General features: G+C 43.5%; 2 protein-coding genes across 7 annotated transcripts in view; one reads left to right on the top strand and one right to left on the bottom strand.

The window, feature by feature from the left end:
- The window catches only part of Phyhipl (phytanoyl-CoA 2-hydroxylase interacting protein like), a 41068-nt gene extending 38674 nt beyond the window's left edge, over positions 1-2394 (top strand). For both annotated transcript variants that reach the window (XM_006979048.4, XM_006979049.4), the window contains exon 5: positions 1342-2394. In XM_006979048.4, the coding sequence (XP_006979110.1) occupies positions 1342-1876 (535 nt within the window). In that variant the 3' untranslated portion in view covers positions 1877-2394. The remainder of the gene's footprint in view (positions 1-1341) is intronic.
- Positions 2375-25597, bottom strand: part of Fam13c (family with sequence similarity 13 member C) — a 115926-nt gene continuing 92703 nt past the window's right edge. For 2 of the 5 annotated variants that reach the window (XM_006979047.4, XM_076557009.1), the window contains exons 8-15: positions 24730-24940; positions 23275-23413; positions 18740-18821; positions 16471-16673; positions 9566-9661; positions 8151-8344; positions 6779-6880; positions 2375-3902 (exon numbers count right to left, since the gene is read on the bottom strand). In XM_006979047.4, coding sequence (XP_006979109.2) covers positions 3779-3902; positions 6779-6880; positions 8151-8344; positions 9566-9661; positions 16471-16673; positions 18740-18821; positions 23275-23413; positions 24730-24940 — 1151 coding nt within the window. In that variant the 3' untranslated portion in view covers positions 2375-3778. Of the gene's footprint in view, positions 3903-6778; positions 6881-8150; positions 8348-9565; positions 9662-16470; positions 16674-18739; positions 18822-23274; positions 23414-24729; positions 24941-25597 lie in introns of all 5 variants that reach the window. The other 3 variants (XM_015997761.3, XM_042266417.2, XM_006979046.4) reach the window with 2 other exon arrangements.

Here is a 25597-nt window from a genome sequence, read left to right on the forward strand (position 1 = left end):
GAAACCCTGTCTTCAACCAGGTGTGGTGTCATACCAGCACTTGGAATGCTGAGTTGGGAAATTCTGAGTTTGAGGCCACCTGGGACATCAAAGTGAGACCTTGTCTCAAAAAGTAATCTACCTCTTCAAAAAAAAATTAATACCATTTTTTTCACTTCTGAAACTACTATAATGTAAATATTTGCTTAACCATATATATCTCCTAAATCTTATAGGCTTTTTTGTTCTATTCTTTGTTGGTTAAAAGACCTACTAGGTTCAGAAATTCTACCCTCATGTGTCTTGGTAGCTTGCCATGGTATTTATTTCATTAAGTATTTTGCACCAATGTTTCTGATTGGTTCTATTTTATGATTTTTATATCCTTGGAAAAATCCATTATGCCCTGAAATTTTTTCCTTGTATTTTTATCTGGATTCTCATGAATTTCCTTGGAATCCTCATTTTGAATTGTTTTTCAAGCATTTCATATATTATAGATTGTTTTCCTTTGGAATTGTTCTATTTCATTTTTCTTGGTCTGTGCATCTGGTGAAATGTAAAATTCGATGAAGTATCTACTGTAAGAGCCTTTGTTCATTCAATTGCATATCATTCAGATGGCATATGGAATTTGAGTTAGGCTAGCTGCTTCTGAGTTTGATCACAGAAGGGAAGTGTAGTCTCTGACTTGTCTTGCAGTCATGTCCCTGCTATTACTGGTCTGGACTGCTGTGGTTCATAAGGAGTTGGGTGACTCCACAGACAGTGTCCTCAGACTTCATAGTCTAGCACTGATGGTACTGGAACCTGTGAAGAGGTCAGTTGCAAGGTGTCTCAGAAGCACAGGAAACTCCAAGAGTTGTCATGGCAGCTGCTCTCTGCAAACCACAGAATTCAAAGGAAACCTTCCTGAGGTCTCTGAGGATGAATGTGAGAGATGCCTGGGTCCATGGCAGCAGCATCTCAGTTCTGGGGTCACCAGACAGGATAGACCTTCCTTGGTAGATTTAAACCAAGTTCTTCTTCATATTTTCAATACTTTCAGTAGTTTTCTTTAGTAAAGTCACTTATAAAACCTATTAAGTACAAATGGAGCTAGCTTCACCTGTAAGATTTCTAATTGTAGTTCAGTTTTTTAGTCCGGGAAATTTATTTTATTGTTAAAGATCTCCAAGGCTTACTGTAGATCATTTTTATCTTAGTTCCAAGGCCATGATAAGTAGTGTCAAAAGATATTTTCCCCTTGGTCTGGAGATGGCCTGGCCATCCAAGCCTTTAACAGTGGGTAGTATTCAGATCTGTAAATCAGTAAATTTACCACCATTGTACTGAGCCATGTCCGTTTCCTTTCACTTGCAGAGAACACCATGGAGATGCTATGCAGCCTTCTGTAAAGGATAACAGTGGCAGCCATGGCTCACCCATCAGTGGAAAACTAGAAGGCATCTTCTTCAGCTGCAGCACTGAGTTCAATACAGGGAAGCCACCCCAGGATTCACCTTATGGAAGATACAGGTTTGAGATTGCAGCAGAAAAACTTTTCAACCCCAATACTAACTTATACTTTGGGGACTTCTACTGTATGTACACTGCGTATCATTATGTGATTCTTGTCATTGCCCCTGTGGGATCACCAGGAGATGAATTCTGTAAGCAGCGCCTTCCTCAACTAAATTCCAAGGATAATAAGTTTTTGACCTGTACAGAAGAAGATGGGGTGCTGGTGTACCACCACGCCCAGGATGTCATTTTAGAAGTCATTTACACTGACCCTGTGGCTCTTTCTCTGGGCACCGTGGCAGAAATCACTGGTCATCAGCTCATGAGTTTGTCTACTGCAAACGCAAAGAAAGACCCCAGCTGCAAAACCTGTAACATCAGTGTCGGACGTTAACGCCACTTTCGTACTCTCCCTCCCCGTCTCCCCATAGGAGCACTGCCCTCTGTTGTCCATTTTCATCATCAGATGTTCCCACTGAAGCATGCATATGCCGCTGTCACCAAAAGCAAACTACCATTCAGAGCCTTCCCGTGTCTCCTCTTGCCCACCCTGTCCACCACTTCCAGTGATGTCCCCAAGTTGTCCTGACACTTTGTTTGCCTAGATGCTGCAATGCTTTTATGTTTCCTTTATGCCAAACATAACAAGACAGTTATATAGACCGCTTTAGCAAAGTACAAAATAATGGCTTATAAATGGTGTTTAAATATGCATCCATTTTAATCTACTGAATAAATATTGGGATAACGCCAAACCGCATGAAAGGGTGTAATTGCAGCATGAGTTAAATCTTAAAGCCTAGAATCGTCAGCACTTCCACCTTGTTGTTTGACAGTGTTATTTATGTTATTTATATTAGCTAACAGGAAACAGTTACTGTGCTTCAACATAATAAATATAATAGAAAAATATTTTATTTGTATGTTGTATAAAATATTTACAATCATATAGAATATAGTTACATTTTAATAGCAATTGTATACATCTCACGAAACCATTTCCCTTATCAAAGATGTAATTTGTAAACCTTAAATAGTTGTGTATCTGTCCTGTTACAAGTAGATGACTTCAATTAAACAAATTTATGAAGGCCATTATTCTGATTCATAAGATTTAAAACACCAGGTGAATACAGAGAAAACAATATGCCTCTAATATGGTCTGCTTCTGGAATCAGTATTTTTTTTCTGCCCAAGCAATATGAAAATCTGAGTTTCTTCAACACCATGCTTAAAAATTACAGAAAACAGAAATAGGAACAAAGTTGAAAATGAGAAAATGTCTGTTACTTGATTTTACAAAAACCAAAACCAATAAATGTGTTTTAAATGAAGAAAAAGCAAGATACACTAAATAAAGTAAATAAAAGGTGACTTGGTGATTTCCAAGCTTTTTACCCTGCGCAGATGAATGCAACTCACAAAAAAGCTGTTTCACTTTATAAAGAACAGACCTTGGAACATTAAGAAAGATGCAGATACCCAGTGGGAAAATAGTTATATCATCTTAGTGTAGGAAACAAGAAAATTAGCAATAATACTATGGTCACATTAGGTTATTATACTGCAGACACACCTATCCAAAATACCTATTTTAAATTTTTAATATTTTATTTTAATATAAACATTTGTCAGTTATAGACAAAGATAATTCACAAAGTACATGCCATCCAAATGAACTTTGGTAACCAGAAATGTAAATTTTCAGATAACAGATAAAATAATGCACTATTTTCATGTAGAAATAAGAAATTAGTGACACAGTTGAGTGTATTTTCGGGTGTTTAGAACGCCTACAGACTTACAGGACCAGGCAGTGGATGTTGTCTCCCTTAAACTACCTTCTTACCAGCTGTCTTCCTCCCTGGATGAAGAACAGAAGCTTCCCTTGTCTCACAATTAACTCAAACCTTGCTCTTTTCCATACATCAATGAAGTCAATCTTCGGGCACTGATAAACCTTCCCTAGCAGGTAGTCTGCCTATGTGTTATTTTAGGTTTAGGTTTGACAAGGTATTAGTGTTTTGGTTTTTTTTTTTTTTAAACAATTACATTTGACTATGGATTTCAGTTTGGTATGGAGTAGGCTTAATGTTTTTGCTGATCCCAATATTACCTGTTATTTCCCTATTGAAATCCCTTCTTATGTGTATAATTACACTATCTCTTCCTTTGTAAAAACAGCTAATACTATCTCTAAAGTGCTTTGTTTTCAGTACATCAAAACTACTTAGCAAGAACAGTAGAGGAAAATAAACTTGACTTTATCTTGGGTGGAAGTGATCAGAGCCAAACCTCAAATAGTTTTGGCCACATCCTGTTTGCTGATGAGGACCTCTAATAGTCTCAGTTTGGCTTTTATGTGCTTGTATTCATAGTACTCGTCTGCCATTGGCATCCTGTCTTCCTTCTGGGGACTTCTGCAGAAAAGAAGATACAATCTATTAGTAGATACATGAGCCAGGTCATTAAAGTCCTCTTATAACTGACAGGATGGTGTGTGGGGGTGGGGGTGCGTGTGTGTGCGCGCGCGCCTTCTTTACATTCCTTCAGCCTCAATCTCTGCTCCATGTCTCTAAGTAACAGTGCCCTTTGCCAACGTTTGCAAATGCGAGGTCCCATGCTCAAGCACAGAACAATGGTACAGGTGAAAAGATGTGAAGAAAAAGCACAGGCTAGAGCCTCCCTCCGAGGCATCCCTTTTCTATTCATCCTCTTACTTGCCAGAGTTCCATGCCTGTACAGAATGCTCAGCCCTTACAGAGAAACTTAAAAAATAGCATCCTGAAAATGCTGCAGATGTTTGATTACAGAAGTAATCCATAAACCTACAGTGACAAAAACTCTCCAGGGGCTGTCTTATAAGCTTGGAAAGCTTTCAAGTTTCCTTGTAGTTAAACCTGTTTCTACTGATGTGGGGTAGAACTTCTGAGTTTCTCCTCGACAGAAGTAATCTGTGAGTCTAAATAGTCTAAATTGGGGCCAGTGGAACGGACCAGTGGGTAGAGGTGCCTGCTGCCAAACCTGATGACCCGAGTTCGATCCTTAGGCCCCACGTGGTGGGAGGAGAGAGCCAACCCCAAGTTGTCCTCTGGCCTCCATACATATGAAGACATACACAGTTTAAATTGCAATAGTTCTCTTTCTGCACACTAATTCAAAGAGTGGGCATGTACCAATGCATAGACTTTGGGACATGCACAGTCTACTGTGTGCCCTTGTTCCGCTACCATGAATGATTACAGTGCTCCTAAATGTATCCAGAATCCATTCACATGGTCATTTTTACTTTTATAGATGGCTAAGTCTTAGCAGTAACAGTCTTAAGGAGAAAAGATTAAAGTCTATTTCTTTGCCATTCAACTGTTTGAGTTTAGCTTTAATAAATGAGCATTTTCTTATTAGATAATGTATCACCACAAGAGGGCAGATTACTTCACAGAGCAAGCGAGCATGGCCATATCTAAAGTAAGTTAGGGATTGTAAGTGCAGTAAAACAAACTGTTCCTTGAGTGCAGTAAGTCATGAATAAAGTGCAGTCATGTTCTTCTGCATACTCATTCTTAAATATACTGATGCATAGATTTTTATATACACATAATCAATGACTATTACCAAGAACAGACAGAACAATTAAGCAAGCACCATGTTGCCAAAAGGCATGCCAAATATGACTGATAAGATCCTACAGGCAGGATTGCCAGCACACTGGAACCTCTCATGCTCTAATATAGACTTCTGTGTTCAAACGGGTAAACATGTAATTTCTTCAAGGAACTCAAAGTATGTTCAATGAAAAGACTGTATATGTGCCTGAAACCTAAGTAACTTATTTTTTATGCAATGACTATTGAGATTTGAAATCCTGAAACCAACTCCAATATTCACTGGGTGAAAAATTCCAACTGAATAACTTTTTATTCTTTTTAAGACAGGGTTTCTCTGTGTAGCTTTGGTGCCTGTCCTGGATCTCACTCTGTAGACCAGGCTGAACTCAAACTCACAGAGATCCGCCTGGCTCTCTGCCTCCCAGAGTGCTGGGATTAAAGGTGCGCGTTTCCCCCCCGCCCCCCCCCCCCCCCCGCCCAAACTGAATACTTTTTAAGAGCAACTTTAATGTAAATCAGGTATGTACTCAAAGCACCTAGTCAGTCAATTCTTTGCTGAGCTACAAGTTTCTGACCTAGTAAGCCCATTAGGATAGCCCTGGAAAACAGAAAAGCTGTCACGGACGATGACTCGAGCAGGCTAAGCTTGAATGTCTCAAAGTGCTTTAGCACAGTACCACTCCCTTACAGCAGCCTGTGGGCTGAGAGGAAATGGCAGCAAGGCACGAAAGAAAGGCAGTTGGGAGAGCATGCCCAAGCCAGTGTGTTAGCAGGAAGAGCCTCCCAGTTCATCTCCGCCACTTGGAAGCACTGTGACTTTGGGAAAATTATATGCCTGTAAGAACGTCCAACCTTTTGACATTACACAGACTTGTCATAAAATTACGTAATTTTATCGTTTTTTGTTGGAACATTTGCATTGCAATCTTCTGGAAGTTGCGGCAGGTTGGGGACACTCTGGGGGGGGTGGGGGTTGTTTAAGACTAACGTCCCATGTCACAGTCATAGCTTTCTAACTTATCCCAGGAGACAAAGCATTTCAGCTTACTGGTGTAAACAGAAATTGAGGACAGCTAAGTAATTTGTCCCTTCTCCAAAAGACACTAACATTCATTATCTGATTACATATACAATTTGGTTGGTAACACACTAAAAACTACAGGAAATTAATGAGTTTATAGTAACAGCTGGGTTGAGATGGAAAAACATAGGAGGACAGATGGTCCAACTAAATATTTTAGGGAGAGAAAAATAGCTATGAACTTCTGAGTAAACCCTGAAATAAAACAAACAGAGATGGGTGGTAAAATTAAGAGGAGATACTTAAAGGAAACCATTCATGTAATAGGTAGAGAATAACTTATGGGACTAAGAATCTAAGAACAGTGGCTGAAAATCAAGTAAATGTTTAAGCTTAGATAATTTCAGCAGTTTAGATGAAATTCAGATATAAAGCATTTTCAGAGTTCAGTTTTCATTTTATAAAGACTGACATTAATACCCAGGAGTTATTAACATAAACATCCCATAAAACATCCCTTACAATGTTACCACGGGGTCCTGCATTGGAGAAAACACAGTCTTCAGCTAAGATTGACATCACTGTTCTTACAAAAGCAGAGTTCATTCTGAACTATGATTCTTTAGGGAATATTAGCATTAAAAATGCCCTCTCTGCTCACACTTACCTTCCCGTCTGTTTAAAAAATTGTTCTTCAAATTCTCTCAGGGCTTTCCGTAGCCTCTTCTTGTCAGCTCTAGTTTCTCGGAGATGGTCAAGAAGGACTGGCCTGCGTCAGTGAAACACATTTGCCATTAGTGAGTACTGGACTCAGTGAATTATCGTGACTGAACTATATCAGGTTGGCAAAATGGGGCTGAACAGAGGTTATGGAAGGATGTCCTGAGTAAGTGTGGCCCACGCTGTACATGTGGCCTATGTAGGAGCAACACATAAGCCTAGTGTTCCCTGACATGAACAGTGTCATGGACACAGAGAAAGGCAGTGTACCCAATCTGCTGTGAAAAACGGTGATAGTTACGGTGGTATAACAAGATGACAGGACAGAGCAGACATCTAAGGAACACACACCAATGTCCGTTGACAAAGTAAAGAGAAGAGACACAAGAGGGAAAAGATTGTGTCCTTAGAGTGTGGGGAGAAGGACAAAACCCTTGGGCATGCAACTGAACCAGGGGAGGGCTGACATCCTACTGCAGTCTACTTCGTGGTAGAATTTGTCCATGCTTTCAAAGGACTGAACACTGAAGTTATAAACAGACATTTTCTATAAGTCAAGTCTATCAATTTCAAAAATGCCCCCACCTGCCTAAATTTAGGAGTGACTTCCTTACAACTACCACTCAACGGCTGGAGAGAATGAGAGAGGGAAGGAAGATTATGTTCTGTTTTCCCAGCAAGCTAAAAACGGCTGTCCTCGGTTTTACCACATCTCCATTTGGGACACACACTAAGCAGACCATATAATGCATGTTAAAGAAGACCTCAGAGTGTGGGCTGTTCCATACAACCCAAAAAGGCCACATGATCCAAAGATATGCCAACTACTAAATAATGATAACAGTAATGGAAGTCCAGACAGCTCTTAACGGAGAGTCATTAGGAGACAAAAGGCCCACTCACTGACTGGTGGCCAAGGTTATTCTCCATCTGGAACACCATGTCATCTGAATGTGATAAAGACAAGAAAAGAAAGGCTCTGGCCACTGGTGACCCACTAAGGATCTTCCTCCTTTGGGTCCAATAGTCAAAGACTAGCTCACCTTTGACACTGCTAAGGGTTACGAGGTTTACTAGTGCCAGGATACACCTGAAAAGGAGGACCAAAGTCATCGCACATCAATACTTATGGCATATGTAGGGCTTTACTCTGGCTCTCCATGGCTTTTTCTTCTCTGTTTTCCAGTTAAGCCATTTTCAGGTCAATTCTCTGCTGGAGAGCACATTTTAGGCTCTGAACAAATGCTGAGTTTTGAATGTGCAGGTAAGGGACCCAAGCAAGGCGTTTTTGAGAGCCCACATTTGGGCTGCTCACTCACATGGTGGCCTCGTGTAAGTTGGACATGGAGAGAGCTGGTTGCTTCCCTTCTTTCTTTTCATCTGGTAGCAGGGTCCTCATAGGCTCTGTCTCAGAGTAGGTGAGGTGATCACCAACAGGAAGACGGGACACTGGATCTGGTAAAGAAGTTTGTTGGCTTCTCTGTGGACAGTCTTCATCAGAGTCCTCTTCCTCCTGCTTGTCGCAAGCAGAGTCAAACAGTCACAGAGGGCTAGATGTCTCTCGAGCATTTGAGAGGACTGCGAGAACATACAAACCAGTAGACAGACACCTGGCCCATATGGCTTCTGAGAACTGGAGTGGAAACTACCAAGAGCCCTTGCTCAGTTTCATTAAAAATCTGTGGAGCAAAGAGGTATCCACGCTGAGCTACAGTGCTTCTCAAGTTGATCTATCTTCACTGGGTCAAGGAAGACCGACAGGCCTTTGGGATATGGCCCAGGTTACACTGTATGGCCACGTGGGTCCTCCCTTCCCCCTGACCTGCACGACAGCTTCACAGCAGTAATACAGGTTAGGACAAGATGCACTCAAGACACCTGATTCAGAAATTGTCCCACTCAGACCTAGAGCAGGCCACAGTAAATACAGAGGATGTTGAGGATGTTCAAGGTCAGAGGGGCCCTTAGAAGGCCAAAGAAGCGTACTTCCTCCTTAAGCTTTCTGGTAATTCTAACAGCCAAAAGGTTTTCTTGAACTTGAAAGTCATATTCCCTTTAAACTGTTCTTCCTCCTCAAAGGGAACATTTTAGAATTTATCATTCTCCTAACATCCTTTAAAATACAGAATTATAAATATACTTAAGTAGATTTAAATTCAAATTTGTTAACATTTGCTGCTTCTCACCCTGGTATCTTGAGTAGCTGTTTTGAAATTGATGGAGAAGGATGTGTGGTGCTTCTGTCTGCCTATAAATTTATTTTGAAAAACAGCCTCACTCGGCTTCAGTACTTCTTTTTATTGAGATAAATTTGCTTATATCTAGTATAGTATGATTGGATGGAACCAAAACAAGGTTTCAATAGTTCAAAGAATTCACTACCATTTTATTAAGCACCACACAGAGAACGGAGAGGTTCTGTCTTGTCTAGCTGTGTTAAAAACTAAACAGTGCCGCACTGAAACTCATTGTGTTTTTCTCCTCACCCAAAAGGAGAGCAAAGAATCAAATTATGTCAAGAGTGGCATGTTCTATTTCACAGCAGTTCCTGTTAGGTCACTGTTAAGCACAGCACTGAGCTAGGGAAGACCACAGCAGCTGGCGGGATCAGAGTATGCACAGCTGGGAAGGCCATTTGTGGTAACATCATGGTGCTGACTATGACTTAGTGCCAAACGGCATAGATGCAAGGTGCCAATCAAGGCTTCTGGTTAGCGCAGCCATCTTTACTTACAATTGTTGGGATCAGGGACGGTGTTGACAAGATCTGCTTGATAATTCTGCATCGGTCATAAAGAGGCTTTATGAGGTTCTTGTCTTGCTTAGTTACCTGAAAAGCATGAAATTAATCTGTATTCTTTTCTCAGGCAATATTCTCCCTGCACCTACCATGTGCTGGAGGGCTGTCCCAGAACCTCCACTACTTATACAAGCACTCTACCACCGAGCTATGGTCTGTTCCCTACAGCAATATTCCAGCAAACACACACACACACACACACCCACACACACACACACACACACAAAATGTGTTGAAACCTCAGAGGATTGCTTTAATAGCAATGATAAAAAGGGTGTCACAAACAAACAAGATGGTATCTGTTGCAGATCCTTTTTACTAGGAAACTATTCCCATAAGGAATAGGGGTGAGTATAGAATATTGGACCATAAGGCTTTTGTGGACAAGTCTGCAAGTAGTGTTGAAGTGACTAATCAAGACCTATCACTTTTTCTTCTGAACATCTATGCTATTTGGACTTTGGTGATTACATTCACAAATACCAGCTATGTCCAAGCCTCCATTATTACACACAGAGAATGTATGCTGCCTTACTAGTTAGTTCTCATATCAACTTTAGTTGATTGAGATAAAACATTTGATTTTTGAGTCCTCAATTTCCTACCCACACAACAAAGGGGTTTTAGAGTTCCTTCCAGGCTGTCCAAAGCTATTTCAGTTGGCTCATCCAAGTTCCAACTAAAACAATGCCCAACCTCTTAGTATACTCATGCATTCTGTACCCATCTGCTGCAGGACTCATCCTTACACACCATTGTAGCAGGTCACGTTTCACATAAAAATTCAATGTCTCTCTTGTCTGCTTATCTACATATCTATCCAGAGTTACCAAACCCGTCTTCTTCCTAGTCCCCATGTATACACACACTGTCCCATACATTAATTTGCTATATGCCTGTTACAAACAGCTGCCCCTCCATTCTTAACCAATGGTTTATACTCATCAGGGCAGGGTACGGGAGGGAAAAATTCACCACAGTCACCCATGTGTCTTTTATGGAAGTACACACTGCAAGATGAATAGCTCTGCCTTCCAAATCTCCCAGAGACTCAAGACAAAAGAAAATAGCTGCCCAGCAACACTGATGATGTCATACCCATCACAGCTACAAGTCATACTGGTCCATGCTGATCTTCCTTTTTTATGAACCTTTCTATTTTACTACCTTGAACTTAACCTGTTTCAGTCTTACCTGCCCAAATAAAAGCTTACTGGGGCCTGAGATACCACTACATATTTCTTTCACTTCTCACCAGTATCTACCACATCCCTATCCTGATTGTTAGGTTCATAGGTAAAAAGAATTCTAATTTTTAGTAATCTCTCTCCCTCCACTCTCTGTGTATGATCTTTTTGGGGGGCGGGGTGTTCAAGACAGGGTTTCTCTGTATAACAGCCCTGGCTGTCCTAGACTCACTCTGTAGACCAGGCTGGCCTTGACCTCACAGAGCTCCACCTGTCTCCGCCTCCTGAGTGCTGGGATTAAAGGCGTGTTCCACCACTGCCTGGCTATACATTATGTAGCTATGTGAATGTATACACACACCCTAGGCTGTAACCTAAGACTCATTTGTATATATTTTCAGGAGAAAGAAAATTTGCTGTAGGAGCCTTTTAGTTTTGGTTCATAACTTTAAGGGCCTTTAATTTTCTAGCCAAATTCATTCTTTAAACATTTTTTTAAACATTTTTACACACACACACAGAGAGAGAGAGAGAGAAACACACAAATCCTGTCAATATGTAATCCATGGGATTTTACTACATTTTAAGAGGAAAAACATAAATGTAAGTTCAGAAAACATTAAAATAGTATTTCCCTTCAGTACCTCACTGGAACTTATATTCTATACAAAGCACTTACAAAACAACGTACTTAAGCATTGGTCTCTTTTGAAACTTGATTGTGGTTTTTCTACCTAATATATTTCCCCCATATTCTAGGAGAATCCTAAAAGGGGAAAAAAAGATCAGGACATCTGCCTCAATATTATGCCTTCTAGATATAACATGGAAGCTAGCCAGGCGGTGGTGGCACACGCCTTTAATCCCAGCACTCGGGAGGCAGAGCCAGGCAGATCTCTCTGAGTTCGAGGTCAGCCTGGGCTACCAAGTGAGTTCCAGGAAAGGCGCAAAGCTGCACAGAGAAACCCTGTCTCGAAAAACAAAACAAAACAAAAAACAACAACGAAAAAAGAAGTAACATGGAAGCCACACCAGTGAAATATCAGCAATATGGCTGCCTACACAAGACCTGAATGATGACGACACCAGTGGACATGCCGACATGGATGGGGAAACCTCACGTGGCTCCACCCCAAGACTGAACTACAGGCAATGAACAAATATTGAGAAAGGGAGAATCAGTTTTCCCCAGGAACGAGTCCCCTAACTGGCCCAGTGGTCAGCCCTAAAAACATGTAATATTAGCAACACGAAATGGGCTTGGCGTAGTGTGTGTGTGTGTGTGTGTGTGTGTGTGTGTGTGTGTGTGTGTGTGTGTGTGTGTGCATGCATTAAAGAAAAAGAGGCCATGAGTTTCAGAGGGAGCAGGAGTGAGACATCATGAGAACGGGAGGAGTTGGGGATGGGGGAGATGATGTGACTATTTTAATTAAAAGTCACATATGTTTTAATACACAAATGCAAAGAAACTAAAAAAACCATCAAGAATGAGAATGCTGCTTTGGAAAATGATTTTCCCCAGACACTAGATGAACACCGAAGTGCACATACAATCAGCTCGCATCCTCTTAACACTAATAATTTTACTCCCGGGGTTAAAACTGATTAATCCCCAAAGAGAGATGAGCATGTGATGCCGACCCACATGTGGGCCTCAGACAGAGAGAAATGTTGACAGCCCTTGATTCCTAAAACTAAAAAATAGTAGTTTCCCGTCCCTTCCTATCCAGAGAGGAAAATGTGAGTTTTACTTATGTCCTGGAGAGAAAGCTTGATTATGGGGATGAACGGAGGGAATGGTTATATTTATGAGTTCCTGTGCTCTTCTGAGAAAGAGGCCATGACAACCGTTCCAGGTGGAAAATAAAACAAACACATGGATAAATCTGCTGGAGTTACAGCAGCTTTTTCCTAAATAACCTTCTGACCAAGGCCAGAAAGACAACATCTGGGCTGGCCACTTTGTGGCAGTTTGGAATGTCAGCAGCTCTTGAGGATGCCAGGCCACACCTAAGAATGTTAGCCGCACAGGGAGGAAAGGACTTTTAGCATGGCGGAGAGAGCAAGCTGCCGACATCCTACCAAATTATGTTTTGTTGGAGTTCTCTCTTCCTTAACCTCCTCTTCCATTTGCTCCTCACACTACAACAGAAGAGTGAGGTAGGATAATCACCTTTGGGGTTTATCTGTGCGTACTGACCTGGAAGCTCTCTCCGGCTATTTTATGTAGACAATGGTAGCTATTAGTAAGCCATATATTACTCAGTGTGGGGTTCCCTTCGCACATAACAAAAATCAAAAGGTAACCATTTTTTTTTTTTTTTTTTTTTTTTTTTTTTAGTGCAGGTAGCCAGCAACATGCAGAAGTAGAAACAGAAAATGGTTTGTTTCCAGTGATTACCTCTTTAAAAATCCTAAATAAAGGGGGAAGATGGCTGAGTCACAATATCTGAACTAGCTAGGTCATGCTGTTTCCCAGCTTCAGGAAGTATGCACTCTGACTAAACACCAATGCAAGAAATTCCCTAAAAGTCTGGTGGAATCATTGCCATGGAAATTTTAACAGTTAATGTGGTTTAGGTGTATGGCAAGAAGGCCAGATGAAAGTCACCTATCCACTCCAGCTTTAAGAAGCTGCACTTAAGATGAACTGCCATGCCACGGGTTGTTGAGGAGGCAGGGAGCAGGCTAGATGCTATGATTCTGTGTCCTTTAGTTCTGCCGTGACCTCTAAATGCATTGGTGGTACCCACCCTATGACTCCCTATGGTTACACTTCTCTGGAGCAGTACTGGAATGTGGTATCAAAGCCTGCACATCCCACTACAGATGGCCCCTATCTAAAAGGCTCGGGCTCTACTGTAAAGCTCCCAGGTCTGTTTGAAGTGGCTTCTGACACTCAGCAAGCTGCTCAATAGATATTTAGCTTGAAATAATAGAATTTCTCCATTTATGCAAGGATGCCTTCTGAGCACTCGGGTCCTTGTCTACAGAGCCATTTCACTCGGTTGTCTCAGAAGGCCAACTGACCATCCCAGCTTGCCCAGGACCGAGGCCATTTCTCAGAGCATGGGTTTTCAGTGCTCAACCAATGAAAGCCCTGTGCAAACTGGGAGGGTTGGTTACCCAGCTCCTGAAAGATGTCCAATCTAAAGTGCTCCCACGTATGTTACCTCTTAACATTTCCATCTCCACTCCAAAATCTGCCTCCTCCCATAGTTCTGCTATGTCAGTAAGCTGACTGGTCTCCATGGATTCTTTCAGCTCTTTCTTCCCTCTAAGACAGTGGTTCTCAACCTGTGGGTCATGACCCATTGGGCAAACCTCCCTCTCCAAAAATATTTACATCACGACTCATAACAGTAGCAAAATTACAGTTATGAAGTAGCAACTAAAGTAATTCTATGGTCGGGGGTCACCATAACGTAAGGACCTATATTAAAGGTTTGAAGCATTAGGAAGGTTGAGACCCACTGTTCTAAGGCTTCAACATGTTCTCTCGTTCCAACTAAAATATGCTTTGAGGATGTTGTCTTGCTATTAACGTCACTCTATTGATCCAGCCGCCCATTCCACCTTCTCATTTGCCCTGTGATTTTTTTTCCCCACAGATTCATCGGATCTTTTAAATGTGTACTGTCTCCCGCCGGTTTTCTGTTATCACTTGGCCACCTCTTATTCCATTTCCCAGCCTACAAGGTCCAGTGTCATTCCACTGGACACAACTTTTCTGATTGTATCTCATGCCTCCCCATGTCTCGGCCCTCAGCCCTGAGATTCTTGTGTATACAAAAACAACAACAACAACAACCCGCCTCCTTCTTTCACAGCCTTGGTACTTGGGAGTTCTATCTAGAATGTTCTTTGCTGCTCTCTTCGGCCTGTTCACTTTCTTGATTAAATGTCAACTGTCTTTGTCCTTCTAATAACCCTATTCAAGAAACAAACTATTCCTATTGCTTTCTGTCATTCATTCATTCTTCTTCATTCCTTGTACAGTACTTAACCAAAATCCTTGTCTATTTAAATTGTTTTTTATATCCCAACTCCCAGTAGAAAGGCAGTCCAGGACAGCAGTCCTGACATAACTTCTCTATCTTAAGTTACCTGAACTCATAGAACAAGCATTTGAATCTTTTTGGAAATGTGTAACTGTCCATCAATCATCTACTGTCATGGATTGGATAGAAAGTGTCCCTCCAAAAAGCTCATGTGTTGTGTCTTGTTCCCAGCTGGTGACTCTACTGAGGGGTGACTGGATCATGAGGTTGCTGACCTCATCAATGGATTAATCCACTGACTGATTAATAGCTAGTCAGAGGATGTTGGTCAATCAATTATTGGGATGGTGATACTGACCAAGATATATATATAGATATGGACAAGATAACTATAAAATACAACAAAGTTCCTTGGAAATATAATGAATAAGGAATCCCAGATGTGCTTACATGTGCACGTGTACAAAGAACTTATCCACTGGCTATCATCAAAGTCTAGAATTGGGGGCCAGGGGTGGGGTGGGTGGCGTTGGGTAGGCTAGCCATATTGAAAAACAATATACCAGCCTGTGACCCAACCATTACTGACTGACCTCCCTTCATGACTCAGAACACACTGGTTCTTTTTCAAATGTAAAGGTAAAAAGATGATGGAGAAGACTCTGGTCCCATGTGTACTTGCAGAACACAAGTCCCAGAGTAAAAAACTAAGATGGGACATATAGGCCTTCTGAGATCTGTATGACAGAATAGGTAAAGTGATCATACTTCTCAAGAAAACTTCACTCCAGATTCAAATGTCATTCATGTGTTCATTCGGACACTCAACAAATGTACACTCGGTACCTATTATGTATAGATGTTGCAATGCTATGCACAATAGTCTTGCTGTGCAGGAAATGTGATGGGTTGAGGCAGAAAATGATATAAGGTACTTAGCGAGGTGACAAGGTGACCACTCTTACACAGGAAGTAAAAGGTCAACCACATGAGCCTCAGCTTTGATATGGAAGGGACTCAAGAAAGCTCCCTGGGTCTAAGTGAAATGGAAACACAGATAAGCAACGTGAGGGGGGATTACCGAGGTAAGTGCTGCTTTTCTTTATAAAATGCAATAAATCTCTTTGGCTAAGCCCCGGACTTCTGTATCCTAATACCCAGCTGACAACTCTATCCAGCTGTCTCCGACTTCAAAACTAAGATGTCTAAAGCTGAAATCTTTAGTCCTGACCTATCACTCCCTAGAAATCACAGCTCTGTTCTTAGGACATAAAACCCTTACTTTATGCCTCTCTTCTTTATCAAACTTCAACATATGGGGAAGGGGCCTATACTGGAGCTTTGCTCTACTGGGAATATAATTATACCCTAGACTTCCAGGTTTTTTTACTCGTTTGGTGGAGCACAGAATGCATCCCCCCATCTTTGGCACCTCCCACCAGCACACACCCTCCTCCAGAAGAGGCACATCCTCAACTCACACAGTAACACTCCTAGGTCACAGCCATGACCCCCCCCCCCCCGCCCCCCAGCAACGCAACAGGTTCAAGTGCTGGAGGCAGTCTCCTAAAGATGTGACAGTGGTGGCCAAGTGCTCTGACAGTCGGTCAGAAGCATGCCCTTGCCACCCCGTGCTGATGCGGTGAGGTACCTTCACATCGTCCTGGGGAGGAACCTGTTCTCTCCTCTCCATCATCACCGCGTCTGAAGTCTCCTCTCCAGAGGAGCTTGGCTCGGGCCCCACAGCTTCCAACTTGCCATTTTCTCTGGGCCCTGGAGGCTGTTCACAGGACGGGTTTCTCCCAGGGCCTTTGGGAGTGCCCCCTTGCTCTTCCGACAGCTTGAGCTTCAGTTCTAAGAGAAATGCCTTGAGTTACCACAAGCAGGAGGGACTCAAACAGAGCTTCTCAGGAATTCCCTTCCCCAGGAAGGCAGCGCTAGAGAAGGCTTCCAGCTGGCAACCATCAGTCTTAACCACGAGCAGTATCATAAGCCCTTGATTGGCCATGCAAACATAGCCCTAGAGGCTGGGCTCTCCTGGGGAAGGACCACATGAGATAAGAACTCAGGTTTGGACTGCAGCAGGCTTCTGGAGGAAGACCTAGCTCCCCACCCCCCACCCCGGGTTTCCACCAGTGCGCACGGAAGCACTTAAAATTCTGTGTGCGGCAGTTTGTTGGCGTGCATGGTAAAAGCTGTGTATGTAGTAAGGCTCCCGGAAGTACAGGTGATTATATTAGGCATTATATATGCATATATATGCATTATGCAATATATATATATATTATATGAGGAAACAGGGGAGATGAGAGGGGCATTGGGAATTCCAGCCCCAACTTGACACATTGCACATTCTTATGCTTTTTACCCAAAGATTTAGTGTGTGTGTGTGTATGTCTGTGTGTGTGTGTGTGTGTGTGTGTGTGTGTGTGTTTTCTGTGAGTGCTCATGGAGGCCAGAAGAAGAAAATGATGATGATGATGATGTGTGTGTGTGTGTGTGTGTGTGTGTGTGTATGTGTGTTCTGCAAGTTCCCACAGAGGCCAGAAGATGGTGTGTGTGTGTGTGTGTGTGTGTGTGTGTGTGTGTGTGTTTTCTGTGAGTGCTCATGGAGGCCAGAAGAAGAAAATGATGATGATGATGATGTGTGTGTGTGTGTGTGTGTGTGTGTATGTGTGTTCTGCAAGTTCCCACAGAGGCCAGAAGATGGTGTGTGTGTGTGTGTGTGTGTGTGTGTGTGTGTGTGTGTGTGTGTGTGTGTGTTCTGTGAGCGCCCACAGAGGCCAGAAGATGACTTCAGAACTCCCAGGAGCTAGAGTTGGGTGGCATCATGCAGCAGTGTGAATACTGAGAACTAAACGTGGGTCCCCTGGAGGAGAAGTAAGCATTCTTAACCCTGAGACATCTTTCCAGGCCCTAATGTTAACTTTCAAAATACAGAGCCCACCATTTTATGTGGCTTTATGCAACCCTAGACAATTAAAAACAACAACAATTAAAAAAAAGTCCAACCTGGGACCTACTATGGAATTGCATTTCAGATCATGCCATGGGAAGGGGAAGCTGGATTTGAGTAAGACCATTTATACTGATTTTTCAATTATATAACATAGTTCATTTCTTCATTTACTTTTGTGCTCTGGCTTTGTGTTTTGTTTATGTTGTTTGACTCAGTGTCTAACTGTAGTCCATGCTTGCCTGCAACTTACTATGTAGCCCAGACTAACAATTCCCCTGCCTCAGCTATCCAAATACTAAAATTACAGGCAGGAGCCACCATGCCAAGCTCTGACTTGAAGCTTAAACACTGTGTGTTTTTATAAACATGCTACATCATTACAGGTTAATACCATTAAGTTACTATTACTTTCCAGTTCTTCGTCGGGAAACTTCCAGAAATTTAGACCAACTCCCCTATATCCAAGTACTGACTTACAGAACAAAAGGAGAAAGAAAATAACTTTGAGTGTAGAGTGATTGTCCTTAGTGTTAATAATACATCCATTTCAGAACGGGACAAAGGAAAAAGAGGGGTGGACTAAGAGCCAGGGAGGCAAGTCATCTGCCTGCCTCAGTCCCTCCCAGCCACATAACCATCCCTCTGGGCTTAGCATGCTCACCTACGCAGTGGATCTGTGCAGTGGCTAATTCCTTAGGCTACTTTGGTTTCCCACAATCTAGTAACCAGGGAGGTTAGAACCCCCACAGGTTGGCTGGAGGTCCCGGGTCTCTTCTGCAGGAGGTTTATTAAGAGGGCCTGAATGATGTGGGGAACCAAAGGCTGTCTGTCATCTCACATGGAGCGCCAGTCTAAGCAGGAAACCAAAGCTCAAGAAGGCTCGGGTGGAAGTGGCCTGCAATTGCCCTGGCTGCCATTATGCTGTTCTGACTGGTGGCTCTCTGCGAGAAGAGGCACTCACCTTTGAGCTGTTTGCGTCCTTTAGCCAAATCATTCATCCATTTCAGAACCTCAGGGTTCGAAGTCTTGTCCCCGTGTGAGGGCTATAGGAGCGGAAAGTGGAAATGCATGGGAGTGACAAGGGGAGAGGAGGGAGTGAGAAGGGGGAGAGGGTAAGGGATGGAGAGGGAGGGGCGGAAGGGAGAGGGGGGAAGGAAGGAAGAGAGGAGGAGAGACAGAAGAAGGAAAAAAAAGACAACCAAAACTGTTAAGCAGCTGAGCCATATAGTTAATCCGAGACACACTGAGGTAGGAGAAGCGTCAGGGCAGGGTTCCAGTGACTGAGACTGTTCACTTTCACTCCTCCATGGGCCTGATTCTGAAGCATGCCAAGACACCTCACACATTTTCACACATCCTAACCATGCCAGGCCATCCCACTGTCCATCACCTCGCAGGCCACCCACAGCCCATCACTCATTCCCAGGCCATACTCCCTACCGATGGAGAAGAACACATTAATCATACAAAAACGAATGCTTCCTACTTTGCACGTGGCTCGGGACTGGGCCCTGGTGGGAAACACTCGCCAACTGGTGAGAACCCACCAGGCATGCCCTCAAAGCTCACGAAAGCAGACCCCCATGGTCTCTGAAACTTGGTAATGGTCCTGAAAGCCACTTTATCGGGGAACAGCCCTACTTCTAAGCACTATTAGAATTCAAGACCCCACTGGGCTAGCACTGAAGTGAAACTTGATCATGCATGCCACCTTGGGCAGATTATTCACCTCCTCTGTGCTCTATTGTCTCACATATTAAATATGTGAGGATTACAGTATCTCCCTCACAGAGTTCCTGCAATGGGTTAATATCTATAAAGCACTGTGAACAGCTCCAGGTGCACACTGAGCAATACAAAAGTGCTAGCTCAGACCACAAAAGTGACTACTAGCTTCATCTCACTAGCAGTAGAGGGTGGTGGCAGTGACATTTCCACCAGGCCTTCTGAATGTGTCTTCACAGACAAAACACACATGAAGGGATACGTGTGACTCTGCCAGTCAGATCACTCACTTCTGAATTCCCTCGCAGAGCACAAAAGTGAACTCCCCCCCCAACAATGAGAAATCAGTAGATAAAGGTGGCCAGACACCCTTACCCTCCATACCACAGATCTCAATGAGAGTCCTTTAGCCAAAGCTACCATCCTAACTTAAGAGCAGACTGAAGACGGTTCCCCCGCCTGGGACTACCCCCCCCCCCCGCTGTGATGTTCAGGGTGCCTCCTGCACAGGGGTGACAGGCTGAAGTGTCCACACTGTCAGCAGCCAGTGCTCGAAGACCCACTTCACCCACGAGAGATGAGCAAGTCTTCGGTGACAGGCCCGGGATGATGGAAAGCAGATTGGATGTCAAAAGAGACAATGGCGCTTGTGTGACATCGTTAGATATGCATGAATGCTGGGTTCACTGTGAGAACACGGAAAGATTCAGTCGGTTATGGGGTGACACGGAAACCCACATCTAAAAGTCAAGGTGGAAAGGAAGACTGAAGGAAAATCACAGGGATTTTTTTTTTTCTCAGAAGAGGACAGATGGGAGACTCCACCTTCCATGATGGAGCCCTGGACTGTCAGTACCATGGACAGTGACATGGTTCCTGAAGCCTTCCCTTTGGAAATAAATAATAATGATCAGGCTTGGTGTAGTCCCACCTAGGGTCTCCAGAAGAAAGCCCTGTGCTAGAACCCTGTAATGGGCTTAGCTGTCTAGATACACACACACACACACACACACACACACACACACACACACACACACACACCACATATATGAATGTCAGCCTACGTTTTACATTTGGTCTCTTGGAACTCTCAGAGAATTCTCTGTTCTGAAAACATATCTATGCAGGTAAGCAATGCTTCGCTGAATCTACCCCATCCGTGGCCAAAGGAATATACAAACCACACAAAACACACCAGAACCTTAATAAGCCAGTGACCAACAGACTAGTAAGTTTTTCACCACCCTCTGGACGAAGGGGGAACTGGAAACTGAATTTCATGATGAAGGACTCGAAAGCCTGAAATCAGTTGCAGAAATGAATTTTCTTTTTCTTTTTCTGCCCTTGAGGGAGCCTTAAGGTTAACCTCAGCTTGTGTGGAAGATGGCTCCGAAATCACAGAAGTTTCCACGGATTCACAGTAGTTTTTCAGGCCTCTCTGCGTCTGAATGGAAATGTCTACTTGAGCGGTCAGATACCCAAACTCACTACAGAAGGTTTTGTTAAGGATGAATAAAAGGAAGTAGGCAGGTATAACATTACAGATACTATGACAGTAGATTTGTTCTAAGTCAAAAGTGGTTCATAAGACACTTCAGAAAGACTCCTGATTGGCAATTCAATTTGGCTCACTTTGTCCAGCTTTAACATATTCTATTGAAAGTGAACATTTGGATGATCGAGCCCTTCCTATTCAGGGCTTCATTTGTCAGAGATGGAAAGACGTGTATCTGTGAACATCACAAAAGCCCAGAAGGAGCTGAGACTCAGAAATCACCAGAAGCAGCATTGATGTCACAGTCTGGCTGATGGGAAGGAAAGCAGGCCTTCCATGTGACAATTGCCTTGCCAGGCCTCTAACCACAGTCTGGACCCTGACAAATGAAGAGCGAGAGGATGCCCCGGTTCCTAGGATGTGTATGAGTATGTGTGTGTGAGAGAGAGTGTGTGTGTCCTCTCTTGGCTATAAAGTTCTCAAGAGAGAATGAAATGTGTCAGGAGACGTTCTAACAAAATAGGCAATGGTTGATGGCTGTAATAACTGAGAAAAATAACCCAGGTACACAGCACAGATGGGAACCCAGTGCAGACTTAATATGTACAAGCCCTTTCCCTTCCAAGACAGAGCCTGTCAGGGAGCCTGCTTGGTACTGTGCAAACACCCTAAAAGGTTGGTAACACCGAGGAGCTTTTGCTCTCTTCATGGCCAACACTGCAGGAAGTGTCACATAGGTCCCTCCAACGGTGTCTGCAAACTTCAGTTACTGCTGCACGACTCAGAGCAACTGAGTCCTCACAAGGCTGCTGAGGGCTTGGGTTGGGCTGAAGTCCACAACAGTGTGACTCAGGAACTGCTAGCTCACAAGTGTGAACGGGCTGGGAAATAGAACCCCCATTTATCACTCTGCGGGGTCTACCTACAGTGATGGCGTGACCGATCTGGTAAGCTCCAGCAGATCAAAGGTGAAATCAGCTCCGGCCAGAATACCAGGGTCATCAAAGATGGGCACCAAGAATCCAGTGACACCACCACCCAAGCCTGCTCTTTGCTAATTTACTGTTCCAAGCCCCCAAGGGATAGCTCACAGCTAGTTAGAAGTCTTCAGTGGGCCCAGACGTACTTATCCATAGGATACAGGCTGAGACAACAGAGATGCCCTTCTGCATGGACAGAGAAGCCATGACTGCCGAATGAAGAGAAGAATCTGTACCATCCTTGCTTAGACACTCTTGAAAGTCAATCTGATTGCACACTTTCTATAAAACTAAACACCACTCCTTAAAAGCCTCCTCAGTGAAGCCAAGGCCACGCAGGACAGGAAGGGAAAGAGGGAACGTCACCCACTCGCCACTCCCCCGCCCCCCAAAAAAAAACTTATCACACACTCACAGGAACCTTCCGATTGCCTCTGTACTGAGAGCCTATTGGGTCTCTAAATATTTCAAGATGTCTGAGAGATTATGCCCCGCTCTATTTTATTCTAATAACAAGCTGCTCTGGGCTGTCCGCCAGAGACCCACTATCTTCGTACAATTCTCTGGGAATTTGAATTGTCTCTACTCCATGGTCACCAGGAGAGAAAATAAATAAAAGCAGCATTGGTCAAGCTGACCCTGATCTGAGGCTCTGTGGTTTCCTGTGTGAGAGGAGACGAAGCTACGCTGGCAACTCAGCCGTCCCAGCAGAAGGACCAGTGTCTCCTGGGAAAAGAGGGTTCCATTTGTCCTCAAGAGTGGCCTGAGCAGGTGCCACCTGAGAAGTCATCACTCATCCACCAGGACGTCCTTTCATGGCAAAAAAAGAACACCAAAAACCAGCAAAACAAACAAACGCCCAAAAACAATTATACTTCCTTCCCATCATTATGTTCGGCAGTTAGAGTTTCTACACGTTGGGTCCTTACGTCCTTATCAACACATGAATAAGAAAGTCCAACATTCAGAAGGCTTCCAAATTTTTAATCTAGAGAATCCTAGTGTCCATAAGGATGCTTAGAAAGACTGGGGAAATGAATAATCAATTAGTTTAAAAATAAGAGTTGTAGTGAGTAGGATGTAATGAGCAGAGATCAGCTGCCTTTTAAATAAAACAAGAAAGACTCTCCATTAAACTTAACTCGTGATGAGAGAGCGAAGGTGGAGGATGGGTGACCAGTGGGTACAGAGCTGTCCTCCAGCAAAGAGAGGAAGCCAAAACCAAGGAATGGAGACCCAAGAAAACTCACACTTGTCTGACACAATCTGCGCTTCCGTTAACGCGGAGGTACTTACCCGGTATTTCTTTTCTTGTTCAAATTTTTCTTCAAACTTCCGAATCTTCCTCTTGAGGCTCTGGATGTGCTTAGTGAGCTGTGTGATGGTCTGGGGCTCCTTGCCATCCCCGCCACTGCATCGAGAAGAGCTTCTTGGCCTGCCATGGTCAGAGACGGACAGAGAACATTGATTTCAGCAAGGGGCTTCCGTGAACACTGCTGCCTAGCCTTTGAACCGGGGAGATGAGAGAATTCCAGAGGGCAGCTCCTGATGTGACTAGTCAACCGGGAGCCCTCATCATCGCTTGGGACCTCTGACCACAGCATTGCATTGTGGGCCAATATGCCTGGGGAATTTTCATATACCAATGTCAAAATATCAGCAGCACAAGAAATACATTTCTCAAAGCATAGTAAGGTCAGCTTGGGACTCAGACGGCCCTGCTGAGGCGCCCCCTTCGACAGGTTGTACAAGTCACTGTCACTGGCGCTTTCAAGTGAGATTTAATTGTGTGGTTAACTATCCTAAGTAAAAGAACCTTTTCAAATATGTCACAAGGAACAGCCCTCTCTCCAGAAAATACTTCCAGGGTCTCACATGACACACAATTGCCATGCAATTATAATGACTCATTAAGTCCCTTGGATTCATCATACATGAGGCATCCTGTAGGAACCCAGGCTGGGATAAACTCAAGAATAGTAGATGTTTTGAAGGAAAAAACTAGGAACGTCGAGAGAGCGTATATTTTTACCAAGGGAGTCTCCCTTTTAATTACACACCAAAATTATTTGTGCAAGCTAAAAATGAATACCATAGAGTTCCTAGAACTTACTCCAGTCTCAAATGCAAGGAATAATTGCAGAGTGTGTGTGGACCCCACTTCAGGCACACAGGGTGATGCTGCTAAAATGACCAATGTGGGGGTCTTATCTGACACACAGGAAGAAACGGACAAATGACCAATGGGAGTGAGTTACAGGCACCACATCTTACAATAACTGCTAACTGACCAATGGTGGTGGCGGGGGGGGGGGCACATCTGACATATAGATACTGCTATATGCCCATTTGATTTGGAGAGGACAATGGTTATTTTCAGAAACCACTTTTCTAGGACCCAACAGGGAGCTGAAGGGAGGACTTTCTAATTTACATTCCATCCACTGTTGGACATGAGCTAGTCAAGAGTGACACTCTAGATGCTTGCACAGACACACACTTCTCATTCTACCCCAAACATCCAAACGTATTTTGACTCTCATGACCATTTCTTCCTCAGACCTCAGGTCAATAGAGAAATGGTATTCCCAACTGGAGAGGGAGACCCTTGCTTTATCGCACAGTCTCACAGCTGTCTGTATTCCATGGGCACATCTGCCCTATTTCAGAGCTGAATTTCACTATGTGCTATGGATGGCTTTGGAAAACTCCATGCAATGAAGCTGGCCATCAAAGTGGGCTTTTTCTTACATCATAAACTGCTGGCTGCTGGGTGGAGAAGGGGCTGACTCAGGGTCCAAGTTGAACCTCTGACTTTGGCTAAAGATGGAGCATCGTGGTGACAGCAGCGGATTATCACCATCGGTGATGTGATAGAGCAGCCTGCTGGTGCCTGCAGACTGGAGGTCTTCTGGCGTTCCATCGGCGTCACTCTGCGCATCTTTATGAGTTGGCACAGGGTCTGGGAAAACAAGATGAGAGATCCAGACTTAGAAGTGACAGAGAGCCTTAGGCTGTCATGTTCCTAAATAAAGATCATAACATCAATGATAACGGCATGTTTCTGTCATGTCTTCCTTCTGGAGCTATGAAAAGCTTTCAAAACACTGTCATGTTTGTTCTCACAAAAGCTAGATAGAAAATATTACAAAGCCCCCAAACAAAGGTGTTGGACGACTATTTCAGAATGGGTTATCCAAGTCAGCACAGCAGAAAGGTCGCATTCCATATCATTTGCACAGTCAGAGGGCACACTGGAAGGAGATGAGTGAATAAGAGAGTGTGGGCAAAAGATACAGACTGTGAAGAAAGGGGGAATGAACAGAATTATGTATTTGTCAGGAAAGGAGTGGGGGCAAGGAAGTAGGAAGAGAGGAAAGAAACAGAGGAAGCGGGTGAGGAGTCATTCTCTAAAATGGGGACTTACCAACATGCATGATGTCCAGAATGTGCCCAATAGAAACCACAGAGTTCAATACACAGTAGCAATGCCCCTGAGCCAGTAGGAAAACACTAAGCCGGAATGAACTCAGTTCAATCACTGAGACCCACATGACTGGAGGAGAAAACCAATTCCAATAAGTTGTTCTCTGACCCTCACATGTGCCATGGCATTATT

Source organism: Peromyscus maniculatus, chromosome 21, assembly GCF_049852395.1.
Source record: "Peromyscus maniculatus bairdii isolate BWxNUB_F1_BW_parent chromosome 21, HU_Pman_BW_mat_3.1, whole genome shotgun sequence".
NCBI lineage: Eukaryota > Metazoa > Chordata > Mammalia > Rodentia > Cricetidae > Peromyscus > Peromyscus maniculatus.